This window comes from Aethalodelphis obliquidens, unplaced genomic scaffold (genome assembly GCF_003676395.1).
Source record: "Aethalodelphis obliquidens isolate GAN/ISIS:26980383/991018 unplaced genomic scaffold, ASM367639v1 scaffold43, whole genome shotgun sequence".
NCBI classification, from domain to species: Eukaryota; Metazoa; Chordata; class Mammalia; order Artiodactyla; family Delphinidae; genus Aethalodelphis; species Aethalodelphis obliquidens.
The window spans coordinates 7,134,080-7,152,429 of NW_020837987.1; the positions used below are offsets into that span (position 1 = coordinate 7,134,080).

Genomic DNA, 18,350 nt, shown 5'->3' on the forward strand with positions numbered 1-18,350 from the left:
ATTTTTAATAAGAAAAGCAAGGTGCACAAGAGACATACCAACCAAATGCAATGTGCAGACCTCATTTAAATCCTACTCAAATAAACCAACTATAATTAATAAAATTTGTAAAATAAGTCAGCTGTTCAAGATACACACTGAAATATGTAGAGGGCAAATGACATAATATACTGGCTTGACTTTAAAATATCCTAGCCAAAAATATTTGGAAGATGAAACAAGAAAGGCAAAAAATGGGTGATTATTAAAAATATGTGGTAAGTTCATGGCTGTTCATTTTACTATTCTATTTTTGTATACATTTGAAATTTTCTACAATAAAAAGTTAAAAGAGGGACTTCCCTGGTGGTGCAGTGGATAAGACTCTGTGCTCCTAATGCAGGGGCCCGGGTTCAATCCCTGGTCAGGGAACTAGATCCCACATGCATGCTACAACTAAGAGTTTGCATGCCGCAACTAAGGAGCCCATGTGCCACAACTAAGGAGCCAGTGAGCTGCAACTAAGGAGCCCACCTGCTGCAACTAAGACCTGGTGCAACTAACTATATATATATATATATTTTTTTAAAGTTTACACAAAATAAAGCAAGTTACAGATAAATGGGTACTTATCCCATTACTTATTACATTCAGATGTGGGCCATATTTGGAAAAAGAAGGAAACAACAAAAAATAAAAACCAAAGTTTTAACAGTAGATGGTTGGGAGATAGTGAAGGTGATTTATTTTTTAATTTTTTTGCACTATTTCTCTGGTATGGCATAAACTTTAATATGGAATGTTGTAAGAGGAATGTAATGGCTTTTGAAAATAATTATATGCATGTAAGGGAAACAAAGCTTAATTTTGAACAGTTATGATGGTATCAATATATCTTAAAGTAGCAACTAAACCAGTATTGCAGCCATGGCTTCCATTTGTCTTTAATAATCCTTTGATTAGTGTACATTCCTATCCCCTCCCACTACCTTAAAAGGTAAACCCTAAGTTTTAAAATTTGATTTATGAAATAAACATAACAGTGCTGAGATAATTAGCATTCATTCAAGTTTCTCCTGTTAAACAATCTTGTAACAACAGCATCAAGAATAAAAACCTTACTAAATTGATCTAGATGACAGAGTAGGGAAACGATTGTGAAAATTTAAGCTAGAAGGATTGTCCCTGTATAGTTTAGTGACTGATTGTAGAACAGAAAAGCATTATGCCACCCACTAAATTTAAATAACTGCAATTATGCCTTAAATTTCCTCTTATAATTATGCCTTTTGGTCAAGAATAGATTTCTTGAAGTGCCTTCACAACACAAAATATTAAGTATTATGGAATAGAAGGGATTCATGGTCAGGACTGGGAAACAATGGGTTAAACAAAGGTAATATTTTCTTTATTGTGAGACTTCTTACAATTTTTTTTTTTTTTTTTTTGCGGTACGCGGGCCTCCCACTGCTGCGGCCTCCCCCGCCGCGGAGCACAGGCTCCGGACGCGCAGGCCCAGCGGCCATGGCCCACGGGCCCAGCCGCTCCACGGCACGTGGGACCTTCCCGGACCGGGGCACGAACCCACATCCCCCGCATCGGCAGGCGGACCCTCAACCACTGCGCCACCAGGGAAGCCCTTCTTACAATTTTTTAATTTGGCTTGTTCAAAGTGGAATTCATTAAGCCAATAAGAAAATTTGGTTATGCATGGCCTTATATGCAATGAGGCAGAACACTTCTTCTCCAAAGGTATTTTGGAGATTTTTTTTTTTTTTTTTTTTTTTTTTTGCGGTACATGGGCCTCTCACTGTTGTGGCCTCTCCCGTTGCAGAGCACAGGCTCCGGATGCGCAGGCTCAGCGGCCATGCCTCACGGGCCCAGCTGCTCCACGGCATGTGGGATCTTCCCAGACCAGGGCACGAACCCATGTCCCCTGCATCGGCAGGCGGACGCTCAACCACTGCACCACCAGGGAAGCCCTGATTATTATTTCTTGAATGTATCTTAGGAAAATCTGGTTCTGGGTATTTTCTGCAAAAGGCTGCTAACATGCATATATATTACTTGTCAGAGGTATTATCAATAACCTATTATCATTGTAGCACATAACATTCTACTTACATTCCATTATTTACATTTTCTTTAAATTTAGTTGGGCAATAATGGTAGTCCCTGAATTGTAAACAACTGACCAATGATGGCATAGTTTGTCTAATCTGAGTGGAGAATGCATGACTGCACTGGCATCACCGTGGTTACACTAATGATTCAGAGTGTTCTAATGGTTCTCATTCACACTTATCTTTTCTGTTGTCGTTGTTTAAAAAATGGTGGATTAACATTTAGATTATAATTTTGTAATATATATGTAAAACCAGTGTTTTTTAGAGTGGGGATAATGAATATTAAGTTGTGAAGACAACTAAGTGGGCTGCAGTGTTCATTACAGACTATGTAATAGAAAACAGCAGAGTGCCTCACATATGGAAAAGTATTGTCTTGGGAAATTTTGTATCAATTCTTCTATCAATGTCTTTTATTTTACTTTTATTATTATTTTCTTTTATTTTACTAATTATTTATTTCCATTATGTACTAATACATTTCATTATATATCATCATAGTATCTGTTCCTTGAAGTGTAGAAGAAAAACATAATTCATACTTTATAATGTTCAAAATAATTGCATGCACAAACATGTCTGCTAACTAGTTACTTGTTAACTGGGTTTTAAATGTTTTATATTATTCAGAAATCCCTGAGAGAATTCATGTAAGTGGTTTAACTTGAATTTAAATTATGTTTGGGAAAATTGGTTAGGGTACTTGAATGCATTGGAAACATTATTTTTCCCATTTGAAGTAACAGGATGTAGGTAGGCTCTGAAGTTTGGGCATCTGAAAATTTACGTTCAACCTGTTATCAGGAATAGATTAGGTTCAGATAATGAGGAAAAAGTGTAGTTGGTAAATTTTGCTTTGATTTCTCATTTAAGACAATATTTTATAGGTTTTTTTTTTAATGGCGTTAACTTGGCTATCATTTTGTTGGTAAATTCTTTTATCCTTAAAGTAGTAATTAGAAAATGTGGAATAATGACTTCTGCTTTTGTAATTTGTTGTAGAAAAGTCACCTCTCCTTGATTTTATAAAAAAGCTCTACAACCGTAAAGAAATTTCTTCCATAGAGTTTCTTTCCAGTATGAATTTTCTGGTGCAGCAAAATTTATGAGCTCTAAAATAGAGGCCTTCATACTCTTATTATGTTCTAAAGCTCTTGTCATAGAATAAATTATTTGGGTTCAAAAGGGGATAGATGGTAATAGAATGTTTACATCTTTCTATGGTACTTATAAAATATTCCTACCATTTGACTTCTCTAATAGCATTAATAATGATGATAATAATAATGATGATGATAATAATAATGATAATAACACTGAGTATCAGATACTGTCCAAAGGGAGTTACATGTGTTTAATCACTTACAATTTGATCATTATTATACCATTATAGTATTTTACACATAAAGAAATGGAGGCACAGAGAAGTTAAGTAACCTATCCAATTTCACAGTTAGGAAATATTAAAATAGAGATGGTGCTCAATAAAGGATATAATTCAGCATTACATTCCAGGGTTATAGAGATTTTTAAAAATGTTTAATGGGTTCCAGAAGTCATTTATTTCTGCATTCATGAAGTTAATATAAGCTTTCTAAAAATGAGTTGATTTTGAACACAATCAAAAGGATGTCCTATTTCATTACAAACATAATATTAGTTCTCTAATATTCCAGAGCTGCTGAAGATGGGTGAAGACTTTCTTATATTAAATCATATATAAAGCTTTCTCAATTATGAAGCCTCATATGTTGAATAAGTTGTGAATGACGTCTAAAGTCTTTACCACACTGTATGCATGCATAGGGTTGCTCACCAGTATGGATCCTTTGATGTAGAGTAAGTTCTGAGCCACGACTGAAGGCCTTCCCACATTCCTTACATTCATAGGGTTTCTCACCATTATGAGTTCTTAGATGTTCAGTAAGGTGTGAGCCACGAATAAAGGCCTTCCCACATTGCTTACATTCATAGGGTTTTTCACCTCTATGAATTCTCTGGTGTTCACTAAGTTGTGAGCCATAAATAAAAGCTTTGTCACATTCCTTACATTTGTAGGGTTTTTCACCTGTATGAATTCTCTGATGATATGTAAGTTGTGTGGTACGAAAAAAGGTCTTCCCACATTCCTTACATTCATAATGCTTCTCACCATGAATTTTCTCATGTTGAGTAAGATATGCACCACGAATAAAGGTCTTTCCACATTCCTTACATTCAAAGGGTTTCTCACCTGTATGAATTCTATGATGTTCACTAAGTTGTTTGCCACAAATAAAGGCCTTTCCACATTCCTTACATTTGTAAGGTTTCTCACCTGTATGAATTCTCTGATGTTGAGTAAGATTAGAATTAGAAATAAAGGCTTTCCCACATTCTTTGCATTTATAGGGTCTCTCACCTGTATGAACTCTCAGATGATAAGTAAGTTGTGAGCCACGAGAAAAGGCCTTTCCACATTCTTTACATTCATAGGGTTTCTCACCTGTGTGAATTCTCTGATGTTCATTAAGTTGAGAGGCACATAAAAAGGCCTTCCCACATTCTTTACATCTGTAAGGCTTTTCACCAGTATGAACTCTTTGATGATAAGTAAGGTGTGAACCAAGAATAAAAGCCTTTCCACATTCCTTACACTCATAGGGTTTCTCACCACTATGAATTCTTTGATGGTAAGTAAGTTGAGAGCCAAGAATAAAGGCCTTCCCACATTCCTTACATTCATAAGGTTTTTCACCACTATGAATTCTCTGATGGAGTGTATATTGTGAACAATAACTAAAGGCTTTTCCACATTTCTTACATTCATATGGTTTCTCTCCTGTATGAACTCTCTGATGTTCAGTGAGTTGTGAACCACGAATAAAGGCATTCCCACATGCTTTACATTGATAAGGTTTTTCATTAGTATGAATTTTCTGATGTTGAATCAGATCAGAACTACGACCAAAGGCCTTTCCACATTCCATACACTCATAAGGTTTCTCACCATTCTGAATCCTCTGATGTTGAATATAGGTTGGCTTCTTGCTGAAGATCGTCCTACATTTCTTAACGTCAGAGTGTTTTTCTTTATTATGACTTTTCTCATGTTGAATAAGGCATGACAAGTAGCTGAAAGCTTGTTTACATTCCTTACATTTGTACAATTTTTCCTTGGTAGGATTTATCTGATGAAGAATAGGGGACATGGAATGGCTTTGAGTGGCCTCTTCTTTACAGGTAATTTTCATGTGCATGTATGGTCTTTCCTGACTTCTCTGTTGATCCTCAAACTTGCCTTTGCACTCTGTATTTTCTCCAAGATCATTGCACTCAAGGTTATGGCTTATAGGTTTCCTCATATTCTCCCATTGCAGTGATTCCATTTCATAAGTTCCCTTTTCTGGACATGACCTTTTGGTCTCACAGATGTATTCCAAGTCTGTAAAATAACAAGAAAGCAAATTCTTGCTGTTTTTGTTTGTAAGAAGAAATGAATTGTCTAAGGTAAAAATGGTAGATAAGGGCTTCCCTGGTGGCGCAGTGGTTGAGAGTCCGCCTGCCGATGCAGGGGACACGGGTTCATGCCCTGGTCCAGGAAGATCCCACATGCCGCGGAGCGGCTGGGCCCGTGACCCATGGCCACTGAGCCTGCGCGTCCGGAGCCTGTGCTCCGCAACAGGAGAGGCCACAACAGTGAGAGGCCCCCGGAACCGAAAAAAAAAAAAAAAAGGTAGATAAAATGATAATTCTCATAAGAACAGAATGGCTTAAACATTGCTAAAAATTTTGTGCAATTTAGAAAAAGGCACAAGGAGAGAACATAGAATGAGGGGAATTTATAGGGGGGAAATTAATTAAGAAAACAGATTAAGTAAGTGGTTCTCAAACTTTGGAGTGGATTAGAATCACCAAGGAAGCTTATAAAATTACAACAAAAACACCCCTGGAAATAAACAAACAAATGCCTGGGTGGATAGCCAATCTATCAACAAATCCTATTAGCTCTCCTGTCAAAATTTATCGAATATCTGACCACATCCACTACAACCACATTAGGCCAAACCACACATCTCTCACTGTAATAGCCTCTTATCAAATTCTTATGCATTTTAGACTCCCTCACATGCTGTTCCATCTGCCAGGAATGCTCTCTGCAAGGCCAGTTCCTTTTCGTCTAAAACGTACTAACTTAAATGCCAGCTGCTCAGAAAGACTATCACTGAAAACTCTAATTGGGTCCACGCCATGTCTTTATTCTCTATATCTGCACCTTCTTCTTCATTCTTGTTTCAATCTTTGCAATTCTAGAATTACATTTTCTTTATTTATGTTGATCCTTCTATTCCTCAAGCTTCACAAGCGTAGGAAAAATATTCCTCTTTATAGCTATTCCCCAGAACACAGAAAGCAAACACAGTGTTTTCTTCTTCCCTTCATGTATTTTTTCAGGTCTTTCTTTCCAGTGCCTTCTACTCAAGGCCAAATGTTCTCATATTTTCGAGAAAACCATAAGGTTCTATAATGTTCTAGAAATAGTGACAACTTTATACACTAAAGAAAATTTTATGTTATTCTGAACAAAGCTGGGAAATGGGTGTAATTTTAAAATGTAGAAGAACACTATCCACTGTGACTGGAGCCCCAGGCACACTCTGGCAACACTGCATATAGGCTGTAGAGTGTAATAGAGAATGGTAGTGGGAAAGAAAATAAATATATATTAGTAAATTCAAGTTCAAATGGTCTTTTAGAAATAAGAGTCAGAAATCTGAGGAAAACGTGCTTTTGCTAAAAAGTACAATGAAATTATAAACCGTAAAGTACAATGAAACTGCAAACTGTAAACAAAAACCCCCACACGGCTCAATTTAACACCAACTCGTCAGCAAAATGTACTGGGATGAGAGTATCTGGCTTTTACTTTCTGTCAGAGAAGCACAATATGGTTTACAAGACAGTAGGAAAGAAACCAACTGGAATATGGTGATTAACGGAACAGCGTAAGGGACCAGATAAATCCAGTTTAGATTCCAAACTGCTCTCCATGTTATAGTAACACGATAATAAAAATGGGAAGAAATATAAATCTAATGATTCTGGGGTGGGAAGCACTGTGAGACCACACAGGGTAAGGTGCTAAATGGCGACCTAGTGTGATAAAGAAAGTAAAGAATACCCAAGTCTTAAAACCAGGCTGAGGTTGAGGAATATGTATGAAATGTATTCAAATAAGTAGTTCTTTTTATTGTCATTAAATCAATGCAAGAATAACTGGGAAAACTGCAAAAGGGGTGATGACTAAAGACAACAAAATGGAGTCTGAAAAGCAGAAGGCATATTGAAAGGCCCCTTTGACTCTTACCCCCTTGAGTCCTACTGAGTCTATCTCCTAAATAGCTCTTGAATCTGTTTCCTTATCCCCAACACCACTGCCAACACTCCGAGGACGCCCAAAGCAACTCTCATTTGAGCCACGACAATAACCTACTCAGTAATGTCATGAGACCCTTCCTTCTCATCTCCATCTGGCAGTCAGAGTAATATATTAAATGTGTAAATCACATTATGTCACTGTCCTATATAAGATTCTTCATAAGCTTGCAAATGCTTTTGCGATAAAATTCGAACTTGTTAGTAGCATCTTTCAAACTGCTTTTGACTGCAACCTCACAATAAGAAATGCATGTTATATTATTATGCGTGTTATATTGTGAGTACACATGCACAAACGTAAACAAGACAAATAGGTCATGAAATTTTCTTTTTTACATGTGATGCATTCTGATATTTTATTTTCTCTTCTGTGTTATTTTATTTATGAAACAAAACCAAACCAAAAAATAAAAACAAATGCTGCTCACATTCAATAAAGATGTTAAAAAACAAACCAACCAAAAACAAATGCTGCTCACAGCCTACCAGGTCATTTCATAACACCTAGAAGGTGCTGCCTGGCCTGGCTTCTGCCAGCTTCTCCAAACTCACACCTGGTACCTCTCCCTTACTAGGCTCCAACTACAAGTGTCTTCTTTGAATATCTCATATACACCAGGCTCTATCCTCTTATAGCCTTCAGTGCATTGTTCCCTCTGCTAGGAATGCTCTTCCCTCTACCCTCAGCCTCCCTACTGGCTTTCCATCTTTTCAGGGCTCATCTGAAATTTCACAGACCTTTGCAATTCCTGAAAAGCCTTCCCCAAACCCAGACTTCTAGCAACACTGCACCTACAATTCTTTCTTCTATTAAGACAACCACTCTTAGTTTCTAACAGGAATAAGCACCCACCTTCCCCAAAGAGACCACTCAGGACCAATCCTGTAATGCTTGAAATCTCTGGGTATCCAGTTACCTCTGAAAAGCTCTGGATTCCTGGGTCCTTGGTCATCACTAGGACTCTCATCCCAATCCAGGTCTGGACATCCTCTTTTATGACCCAATGTTCTACTGCATGCTAACCAACAGATCTTCTGGAACTCATAGTGTACTTTCCAGAAGTACTCTAACCTCAGCCTCCCTTCTGATTCTGCTCTTCACCTTCTTGCTCTGATTGAAACCTTGAGCACACTGCTTCCCCTGAAACACTGTTTTCCTTCACTTCTTTCCACCTACCCTCTCCCACAGTAGATATAATAGACCTTGTTGTTACCAATAATCACAACACCTCTAAAAGTTCAGTTTCGAGCAATCATCATTTTGACCACTACCACACATATTTCATTTACTCTCTATTATTTATCTCCATCTTAAAGACTCTCCTTTGAAATCAAACAAAACAACCTCTCCTTTGATTCTTTGGTTCACTTTGCAGCTCCTATCCATTTACTGTACTCCTTCCTGGCAAAACTTCTCAAAAGAGTTGTTGTACTTCCTGTCTATACTTTTTATTTCCCTTTACTCCCACCCTCATAACTAACCTTTTGCTGTATTTACTTCCAGGTTTTTTCCCTGCACTTTTATGTAGTTACATATACAAACTTGAATCAAACTTCTTTTTCCTCATTATTATATCATACTTCTTTTTCCTTACTATTATAATACTGTTATTTAAAACTTCTAAAGCATTTAAAAACTCTGTTTGTACCTTTGAGAGCTCCTCAAATGGGCCTTCCACACTGCCTGGTGAGTTAACTCACTATCCCACTGTAGTTTTTACTGTTGACTTATTTCTTCTTCATTCTCTTTTTAATCCTCTACAATCAGGTTTTTGCTCCTCTCATTTCCAAACCTACTTTGTCAGTGTCACCAATATCCTTCATCTTGCCAAATCCAATAGTCAGTTCTTAGCCTTCATCTTACTTGAGCTCTTAGCAGTATCTTTCACAGTTAACCACTCTCTCCTTGTGTTTGTCATGGCTTCCAGTACACTGAATTCCCAATTACTTCCTAGATCACAGGTTAATCAGGAAGCTCCTCAATTTCCTTTGCTGCATCATTTTCCTCTTCCCAGCTAAATGTTGGAATGCCCCATGGTTTAACCCTTGGACTTTATTTACCTTGCTTTCCATCTAAACCAATCCCTCCATAATCTCATCTCATCCCATCATACAGAGATTAATCCTATATTTGTCTCTTCAGTCCTGACTACCCTCCTGCAGGCTTTCAAATGTGTGTCTAACTTCTCTATGGAGATATCTAATGGGCATCTCAAATGCGTAACTCTTAACTTCCATCTGCAGGCTTCCAAACTCTGATGCCTCTTTCTATTTCCAATCCTTCAGCAAGTCCTATTAATCCTACCATCAAAATACAACCAGAATATAACCCATTCTCATCACCTCTACATATTAAACCCCATTCCAAGCCACTATTATCCGTAATATAGACTCTTGAACCAGTCCTCTAACTGGTCTTTTGCTTCCATTCTTACCGTCTTCCTACACATAACACCCAGCGTGATCTTTAAACAATAATCCCCTATTCATCTGCACAAAAGTCTCCAAGGGCTCCCTATCATACCTAGGATAAAACCTCACTCCTTGAAATGGCCTACAAGGCCTCATATGATCTGATCTCTGCCTATTTCTCTGACCTCATCTCTAATTTCCACTTTCACTCACTCTGTTCTAGCCACATTGACCTTCTTGCTGATCCTCAAATAAAGGAAGCTCAGCCTCTCCTCAGGGCCTTTGCACTTCTGTTCTCTCTGCCTGAACACACACTTGCCTTATTTTTACACTGCTAATTTCTTTCCGGTCTCAGTTCAAACGTTACCTCCTCTGAGAGATCATCCCTGTCCATCCTAATCTAAGAACACAATAAGCTCTCAACAAACGTTTGCTGGTTGGAGATACCTAGCTAAATTAAAAAAAAAAACAACTGGAAAAAAACTCAATCAAGAAATAGAAAAAAGGATTGTCTTGGAAGAAACCAAAGGTGGTTTCCTCATTAAAGCAAAAGTGGGGGACATCCCTGGTGGCACAGTGGTTAAGAATCTGCCTACCAATGCACGGGACACGGGTTTGAGCCCTGGTCCAGGAAGATCCCACATGCCGCAGAGTAACTAAGCCAGGGCGCCACAACTACAGAAGCCTGGGCGCCTAGAGCACGTGCTCTGCAACAAGAGAAGCCACTGCAATGAGAAGCCCACACACCGCAATGAAGAGTAGCCCCCGCTCACCACAACTAGAGAAAGCCCGTGTGCAGCAACGAACACCCAACGCAGCCAAAAGTGATAAATAAATAAATTTTTTTAAAAGGGTGGGGTGAATGTAGGAGGAAGAGTGGTAAATGGGAGTTGGAAAGGAAGTTCCTTTGGGAACTCATGTCGATATCACCTTCCTGCTCTCCCTAGGTCTCAGGTCTTCTTTCCACAGGCCTTTGAAGGGAGCTTCACACAAACATCGCAAAGTGTTGTCACTTCATAAAGTAGCTGTATTATTATCAGCAATAGCTGATCCTGTGTGGCCAGCTCTTATTCACCTGAGCTCCATCTTGTCATGGCTCTCACCACCATCCAGGGCTCCTTCCCTCGCTCCAATAAGGAAAACACGTCTGGCTTAGGGATCGAACATCCAGCTTAAAAGAAAAGAAACGGGACATGGTCATGGGATGAAGAGTCCCAGATTCAAATCCAGTCCATTGGTCATCAAAGAAGAGAAACTAACAGGAAGTGATGGAGGAAGATGTGAAGGTCCGAAGGGTGAGAAATAAAAAGGTACACAGTGGGGCTGTCTACTTCTACTTTTAAAAAACTCAAACGTTTCCTTAGGGAATAGAAATCAGAAATTCACAATGAAGGAGGCAGAAAGTATGGGAGACAAATTCTGAAAACTGTGTAAAATGATCTTACCCAGTGAGATCAGGTGGCTGTAGTTCTCCACCATGACCTCCCTGTACAAATCCTGCTGAATGGGGTCAAGGCATTCCCATTCCTCCTGAGAGAAGTTGATGGCCACATCCCTGAAAGTTACCAACCACTGAAACAACAAATCCATTTATTATTTGTGAAAATACGATGATGATTTTGAGGTGAAATGAGATAAGAAGGAGGAGGGCATTGAAGGAAGGGGGTGATATAATAAACAATATCCCATGGCCGAACACCTGTAACATTGAAGGAAATTGGGTGCCTGAACTGTAGTGTCAACATGATCCTTGATCACTGCTATTGCCACAGACAAAACTTCCTATGTATACTAGGACAATTCCATTATCCCGAAAGGTCTGGGAATACAAAAGGCCAGAAGATTGCAGTTTCCCAATTGAATGAAATATTGTATGCAATCACACAGCACTTTAAGCTTTCTAATTCTCAATAAATAATAAATAAATTCTCAACTAATGGGTTCTTTCTGAAATTAACTTCTGTCTTTAAAGAAAAGGATAAACAAAATTGACAAAATCTTTCCAAACAATTTTTTAACAACTCTCTGGACTGGAACATAGAATTTGGATGTAACTTAGAATCTTTTTGAAGATTCAAGTTCATTAAGTCACTATATTATGTCACCAAATATAATGGACATACAGTATTTTCACTTTATGGATGTAATGATCTGCTTATTTGGGAGTACTTAAAACAAATTCTTTAATGTCTTTAGCTCTAGAAATCTAAAATTCTCAAAAGATTATACATCTGGCAGATTTTATTTGCTCCTACTTTCTGTGTTCCTAGGGTACAGCAGGCTGATGGATGCCAGTCTAGGTGCACACAGGCATCACTCTGACACATTCTGGCCAACTCCAAGGTAAGCCTTGCCTCTCACTGGTTTCTTGGCAAGAGGGATGTGGCAGGTAGACTAATGACCCCGCAAAGATGTCCATATCTTAACCCCCGGAACCTGTGAGTATGTTACCTTACATGGCAAATGGGACTTTGTAGATGTGATTAAATTAAGAATCTTGGGGAGATTATCCTGGATTTTCTGGTTGGGGCCAATGGGATCACAAGGGTATTTTAAGTGATAGAGGGAGGCAGAAGAGTCAAAGGAGATGTGATAATGAAAGCAGAGATCAGAATGATGTGATTGCTGGCTCTGAAAATGGAGGGGACTCTTGAGCCAAGGAATGTGAGCAGCCTCTAGCAGCTGGAAATGCAAGAAAATAGATATTCCTCTGGAGCCTCCAGAAGGAACACAGACCTACCAACACCTTGATTTTAGCCCTACAAGACTGATTTCAGATTCCAACCTCCAGAAGTATGACAGTAGGTTTGTGTTTCAGTCACTAAGTTTGTAGTAATTTGTTACAGCAGCAACATGAAACTGTACAAGAGGCAAGATCTCTTTCTTCTCAGGACTCAATTCCCCAACCAATTTCAAAGGCCTCACAAAAAAATCTCGCCACACACTGAGACTGGGAACAACCAGCAGAAATGCTGTCACTTCCAAGTGGAAAACCTAGGTTTGTAGAGATCAAAGTCTGTCATGTGTCTCATTTCACTACCTCACTAAACCACTGTGCTAATACTACTCTTAAGGGGAGATACTTCTGCTTCCTCAGGGCTCCTGGCAGAATACCATCTGGTGCAGAGAAAAACACTTAGAGAAGAATGAAGCTCTTTGCTACGATCACTCACTGGAATGGGAGAAATTTGGGAGCAGTTCCTTTACAGGACTAAGCAAGGCAGAAAATATGGGAATAAATATATCTGGTGTTCATATAACCCAACAAAATGATTGCACTTCAGGGAGGAAAGAAGAAACAGCAACTCACGTGAGGCATGGTTTTCAGAACTGTCAGAACTGATCAACTTTCTGGTTCCTCTCCTGGAGATGTGCAGAGTCCTAAGAGGAGAGCAGGGCTGGAGAAGGAAAACAAAGCCATGAGAACAAGCTTGCCTCAGAGCCCACAAAATGAGCACCTTGGAACTACCTTTATTTCCCCTCTTTGAGGGAAGTTTGGGAAAATCTCAGCCCTCTTACAAATCCAGTGGAATCCAGATAGAGCAGAGGGAATTCAGGCCAGACTTTTCCTTAATCCCCATGATGCTGAACAGGACCCCAGAGGGCGCCAGTTTCCATGGGCATCTTACATCTCTAGGATAGGGGAGTACCCAGGGAGCCCTGGGGAGAAGCGCTTCCCCAGGGCCCACATGCTAAGTGAGCTGCTTCACTCCCATGCTTAAAGGCTCAGGCCCACAAGACTGCTCCTGACTTCACAAGCCAATCGCAAATCCCAGGCCACTGTACTTCTGACCAACCAGCTATAAATTGGGGGCTCCTACAATCCCCTCCTAAGGTTCTATACTTTGCTAGGATGGCTCACAGAACTTAGGAAAACACTTCACTTATGTTTACCAATTTATTATAATGGATACAATTTAGGAGCAGATGCATGGAAAAGATGCATAGGGCAAGGTATGGTGGAGGGGGAGCTTGGAGTTTCCAATGCTCTCTTTGGGATTGCCACCTTCAAAGCACCTCAAGGTGTTCACTAACCCAGAAGCTCATCAAATCTAGTTCGAGAGTTTTTATAGGGCTTAACCTCCAGTCCCACCCTCCCCTTTCCTGGAGGTCAGGTCAGTGGGTGGGTTGGAAAGTTCCAACCCTCTAATCATTTGGTCTTTCTGGTGATCAGCTCCATCCTGAAGCTATCTAGGGGCCACTCCAAGCCACCTCATTAGCATAAATTCAGGTGTGATCAAAAGGGGTTCATTACGAATAATAAAAGACACTCCTATCACTCAGAAATTTGCTAAGTTAGGAAAACCAAATAGTTGATGAAAAGTTCTTATTTATAGAACTCCAGCTAAGAAATGCAGAAGGAATTGAGAGAATTTTTTTAAAAAATCACTATATGTAACCCTTAATAAAATAATAGATCTCAGCATCAATCATAAATGGATGTTATAACCTCTATGTCAGTGTTTCTTACCCTTTTTTTCATTATTAGTTCCCCCAAAGCCTTTTAAGACAACTTTTCTCCTGATACCACTTACCTATGAAATTTTAATACCACAGATATACTGTATATGTGTTTATGTACTGTGTCCACAAACCATTATAATATTTAGTAAGAGTTTGGTCCCCCTCCCTGCCAAGAACCAAGTTTCACCCTCGTGGGGGCAATACCCCTCCTTCTGCCATTGAGAATGCATGCTTTAGGTGAAAGAGGAAGAGGACATTTTATAAAGGAAGAATTAAGTGGACAGCACTTGAACACCAATCAACATGGCATCACCAGAAGTGGGACACCAGACTAAAAAACCTCAGGATGTGATGTCACAGGAAGTACACAACATAACCTATGAATTATTTTTGCCTGAAAATGTGATTTAGGCAAAATATGATCTGAATCTGATCAAGGCTCTAGATCTAACTACCCCTTAACAGAAATATGTAGCATAGGGGAACTAATTATATGACACCACAAGGAAGAAATTAGCCAAAAGGAGAATGCACAATATTCTGTAAACAAATAACCTAGTTTTTCTACAAATCAATGGCAACAATTAAAGTAAAAACAGAAAATAGAGAAAACTGTTATGGATTAAAGAAAGTTAAGAGATTTGACAGGGACTTCCCTGGCGGTCCAGTGATTAACACTCCACGATTCCAGTGCAGGGGGCCCAGGGTTCGATCCCTGGTTGGGGAACTAAGATCCCACATGCCGGTCATCCAGAATAAAAATTAAAAAAAAATTTAATAAGAAAAGAGATTTGACAACCAAATGTAATGTGTGGACCTATCTGAATCATGATTTGAACAGACCAATTGTAAAAAAATCTATCTTCCAAAGAATTGGGGAAGTTTGAATATATACTGGGTATATGATATTATGGAATGACTTAGTTTTTAAAGTTGAGATAGCATCATGGTTATTATTTAAAAATATGTCCTTTTGGTTACATAAGCATACATGTGATTAAAATAACACTTTGAAATACTAAAGGAAAAAGGGGGATGGCTAGGTATAAGGATATTTGCAAATGTGTTAAATTACGGCTGAGCGTTGGGCACACTGGGGTCGTATTATTTTCTACCCTGCTTGAAAATTTCCATACAAAGTTAAAACAAAAGTCCACATTTTCTCCAGAAAGTATAGTTATCTTTCATCAAAAATCTTAGACCAGAAAGGGCTGATTTGTCATCAGGTGGGAAAGGAGAGGTAAAGATGTGGTTGGTGAGTAGAGTAGACTGGTGAGGCCATCCCTGGAGCGCCAAGAGTCACAGGGATAGCAATGCCTAAGGACAGTCACTGGTTTCTCCTAAGGTTTCTCCTTAGGGAGATGTTGCAGGAGGTAGCAGCATCTTGAAAAGAAGAAACTCGAGAGAAGAAAGAAAATGGCAACATACTTTAGAAGAGACTTTTAGCTGTGCAATATTTTTTTCCTTTCCTCTGTATGCTTCTGTTGGAAAAAGTAGAACAGAGAAAAAAGAATCAAAGGATATCAAGCCTTTCCCAGAGCCGACCAAACAGTTTAGGACCAATTCCCACAACAACTTCAGGCTGAGAGAGGGATCAGTTTTTCCCCATAGGGTTCTCAAAGTAGAATGGGGCATCCTGTTAGGGTGGTCTTCTGCCTTCCTGGGGCATAAACTCTCATTGTAGGGGCATCTTCAGAATAGCCTCGTTCTCTGTAAAGTGAAGGAACTGCGGCACCTGGAACCGCGCGATTCTCAACTGGCGAGACTCTGTCCCTGTCTCACGGCGGGAGAGTACACAGTCACTAAAGGGGCACAGCAGCCAAGTGCGTTAGAAGGCGGCAGGTGAGCCCGTCACGCTGCCACAAAAGCGCGCGCACACTCACACACCCAGCACTGTGGAACGTTCATGATAACATCTCCCTGCTCCCGTTGGCCGGGAACCAAAGTCACAGCGCCGCTTTTGCCGGAGGAGAGCGACGCGAAGTGCACACTCATACCTGCGGCGCAGAGGAACACAGCTGATAGCACCACGCCTCTGCCGCTAGGAACCGAAGTGACAGGGCCGACGACCAGCGGAGAAGGGCACAGCCACTCCGCACTGGCAAGGCCGACTTCCGTAAGGAATTAACCTGAGTGCTACGAAGTTGGAGATACGTAGTCCAGAGCCAGGATCGTCTCGATTCCTGTCAGCACCGAGCCCCAGCCGGCACACCGGTATTCCCAGCACCTTACAGGAACTTCCTTCTGGATGCTCCAACCCAAAGGCAGCATGCGGGTCCCAGCGAGGTAGTGCACTCACCTACCGCTGCAGACTGGATCCTTAAACCAAGGAGTAACGGAGTAAGTGTACGAAATGGCGCAGGGACGCGGTGGCCTCCGGGAAATGTAGTCTTAAACATGAACCCGGCCCCATCCAACAGAATCCAGAGGCAGTTGGCCACGTCCTGTGGTCCGGAATCGGGCGCGCCTCGGGGCTCCCTTGCTTGAACCCGGGAACTCACGCTGCTGCGGTGTGAGCCGAACTATTTCATTTTACTCAAGTGACTTCCCAGAGGTTCTAGAAAATCGTAAAGAGGTTACCAGAGCTTGAGTCTTGCAGTGATGCCTTTAGAGAAATATAGTCCAGGGCTGAAAAACCTGCAGAAGTCTGGGAAGCAGGGTCCAGATTTCTTAGACAGAGCTCTGGTCCGGACGAGGTGACGGTGACTACCGGGTTGCTGCTCAAAGGGGTTCAGGGGTGTGATGCTTACTTCATGGTCGTGTGTGTGTGTGTGTGCGCGCGCGCGCGCGCGCGCGCTCGCGCAAGGGCAAATGTTCTCTACAGGAGAAGGGAAGACTGGGGAGTGTGATGTGTGTCAGATTGTGCTTGAGACTGTGAGGAATATTAGTGGATAAGCATGTGATCCATTTGGGACTGTGTTAAATGTCTGGGGTTGGTTGTAACTGTAGCTTTCAGGATGATGTATGGGATTAATCAGACAGTCTATGATTAAGTATTTTATAACTTGTAAGAAAATGCTTTTTCTTTGCATGGTTGTGAATTTAGAATAGATTCCATGGAATTATAGAAATGTTAAGTGAAAGATACCTTGAGAGTTCACCTGTAGTAGTGAATGTGGGAAAAGAAATGTGTGAGCATAGTATTGTGAGAGTGGGTATGATTGTCTCATGATGCAGCTCTGTGTAACAGTGGTATCTTTAAGCTTCAGTTTCCTCACCTGTAAAATGAGGTTAACATTCGTGTAACATTTGGAGCAGTGCTGTCCAATAGATATTTCTGCAGAACTGGATTCCATGTCCAATGTCTGTGCTGTCCAATACCATAGCCCTGGCCACATTTGGCTCTTGAGCACCTGAAATGAGACTAGTTTGACTGAGGAGCTAAATTTTTAATTTTGTTTAATTTTAATAAATTTATATTTAAATAGCTATACGTGGCTGGCTAAATTTGACAGCGCAGTCTGAAGTATCAATTTGCCTTCAAGATTTGGAGGGGGAGAAACTTAAGTAATCTCATCTAGCAAATAATTTGAAAAATGAGTTTTACATTGAAATGAAGAGAGATGAAAAATGCAAATTCAGCTTTAGTCTTTATTTTGGGGGGAATAATTTGCATAGAGTCCACAAATATTACTATATACCGCAATGATTTTTTTTACATACCACACACAGATCAACATAAAGAACATTTCGGGAATTCCCTGGTGGCGCAGCGGTTAAGAATCCGCCTTCCTTCCAATGCAGGGAACACGGGGAAGATCCCACATGCCACGGAGCAACTAAGCCCGTGTGCCACAACTACTGAGCCCGCAGTGCTACAACTACTAAAGCCCGGGCGCCTAGAGCCCATGCTCCGCAACAAAGAGAAGCCACCGCAATGAGAAGCCCGCACACAGCAACGAAGAGTAGTCCCAGCTCTCTGCAACTAGAGAAAGCCTGCGCGCAGCAACA

General features: G+C 40.3%; 1 protein-coding gene across 6 annotated transcripts; it reads right to left on the reverse strand.

The window, feature by feature from the left end:
• Positions 1 to 3,433: 3,433 nt before the first annotated feature.
• On the reverse strand, positions 3,434 to 17,065 carry ZNF571 (zinc finger protein 571). 6 transcript variants are annotated; one of them, XM_027078877.1, is made up of 5 exons: positions 16,397 to 17,065; positions 13,246 to 13,333; positions 11,381 to 11,507; positions 11,011 to 11,106; positions 3,434 to 5,529 (listed from the first exon to the last, which is right to left on the reverse strand). In XM_027078877.1, the coding sequence occupies exons 2-5, from the start codon at positions 13,252 to 13,254 to the stop codon at positions 3,836 to 3,838; spliced, it is 1,926 nt and encodes a 641-aa protein (XP_026934678.1). In that variant the 5' UTR covers positions 13,255 to 13,333; positions 16,397 to 17,065; the 3' UTR covers positions 3,434 to 3,835. The 6 variants fall into 6 exon arrangements, with proteins under 6 accessions (XP_026934678.1, XP_026934680.1, XP_026934679.1 ...); XM_027078879.1 differs by having other exon boundaries at positions 11,381 to 11,490; positions 16,397 to 17,064; XM_027078878.1 differs by lacking the exon at positions 16,397 to 17,065 and adding an exon at positions 15,828 to 15,845.
• Between the last annotated feature and the right edge of the window lie 1,285 nt (positions 17,066 to 18,350).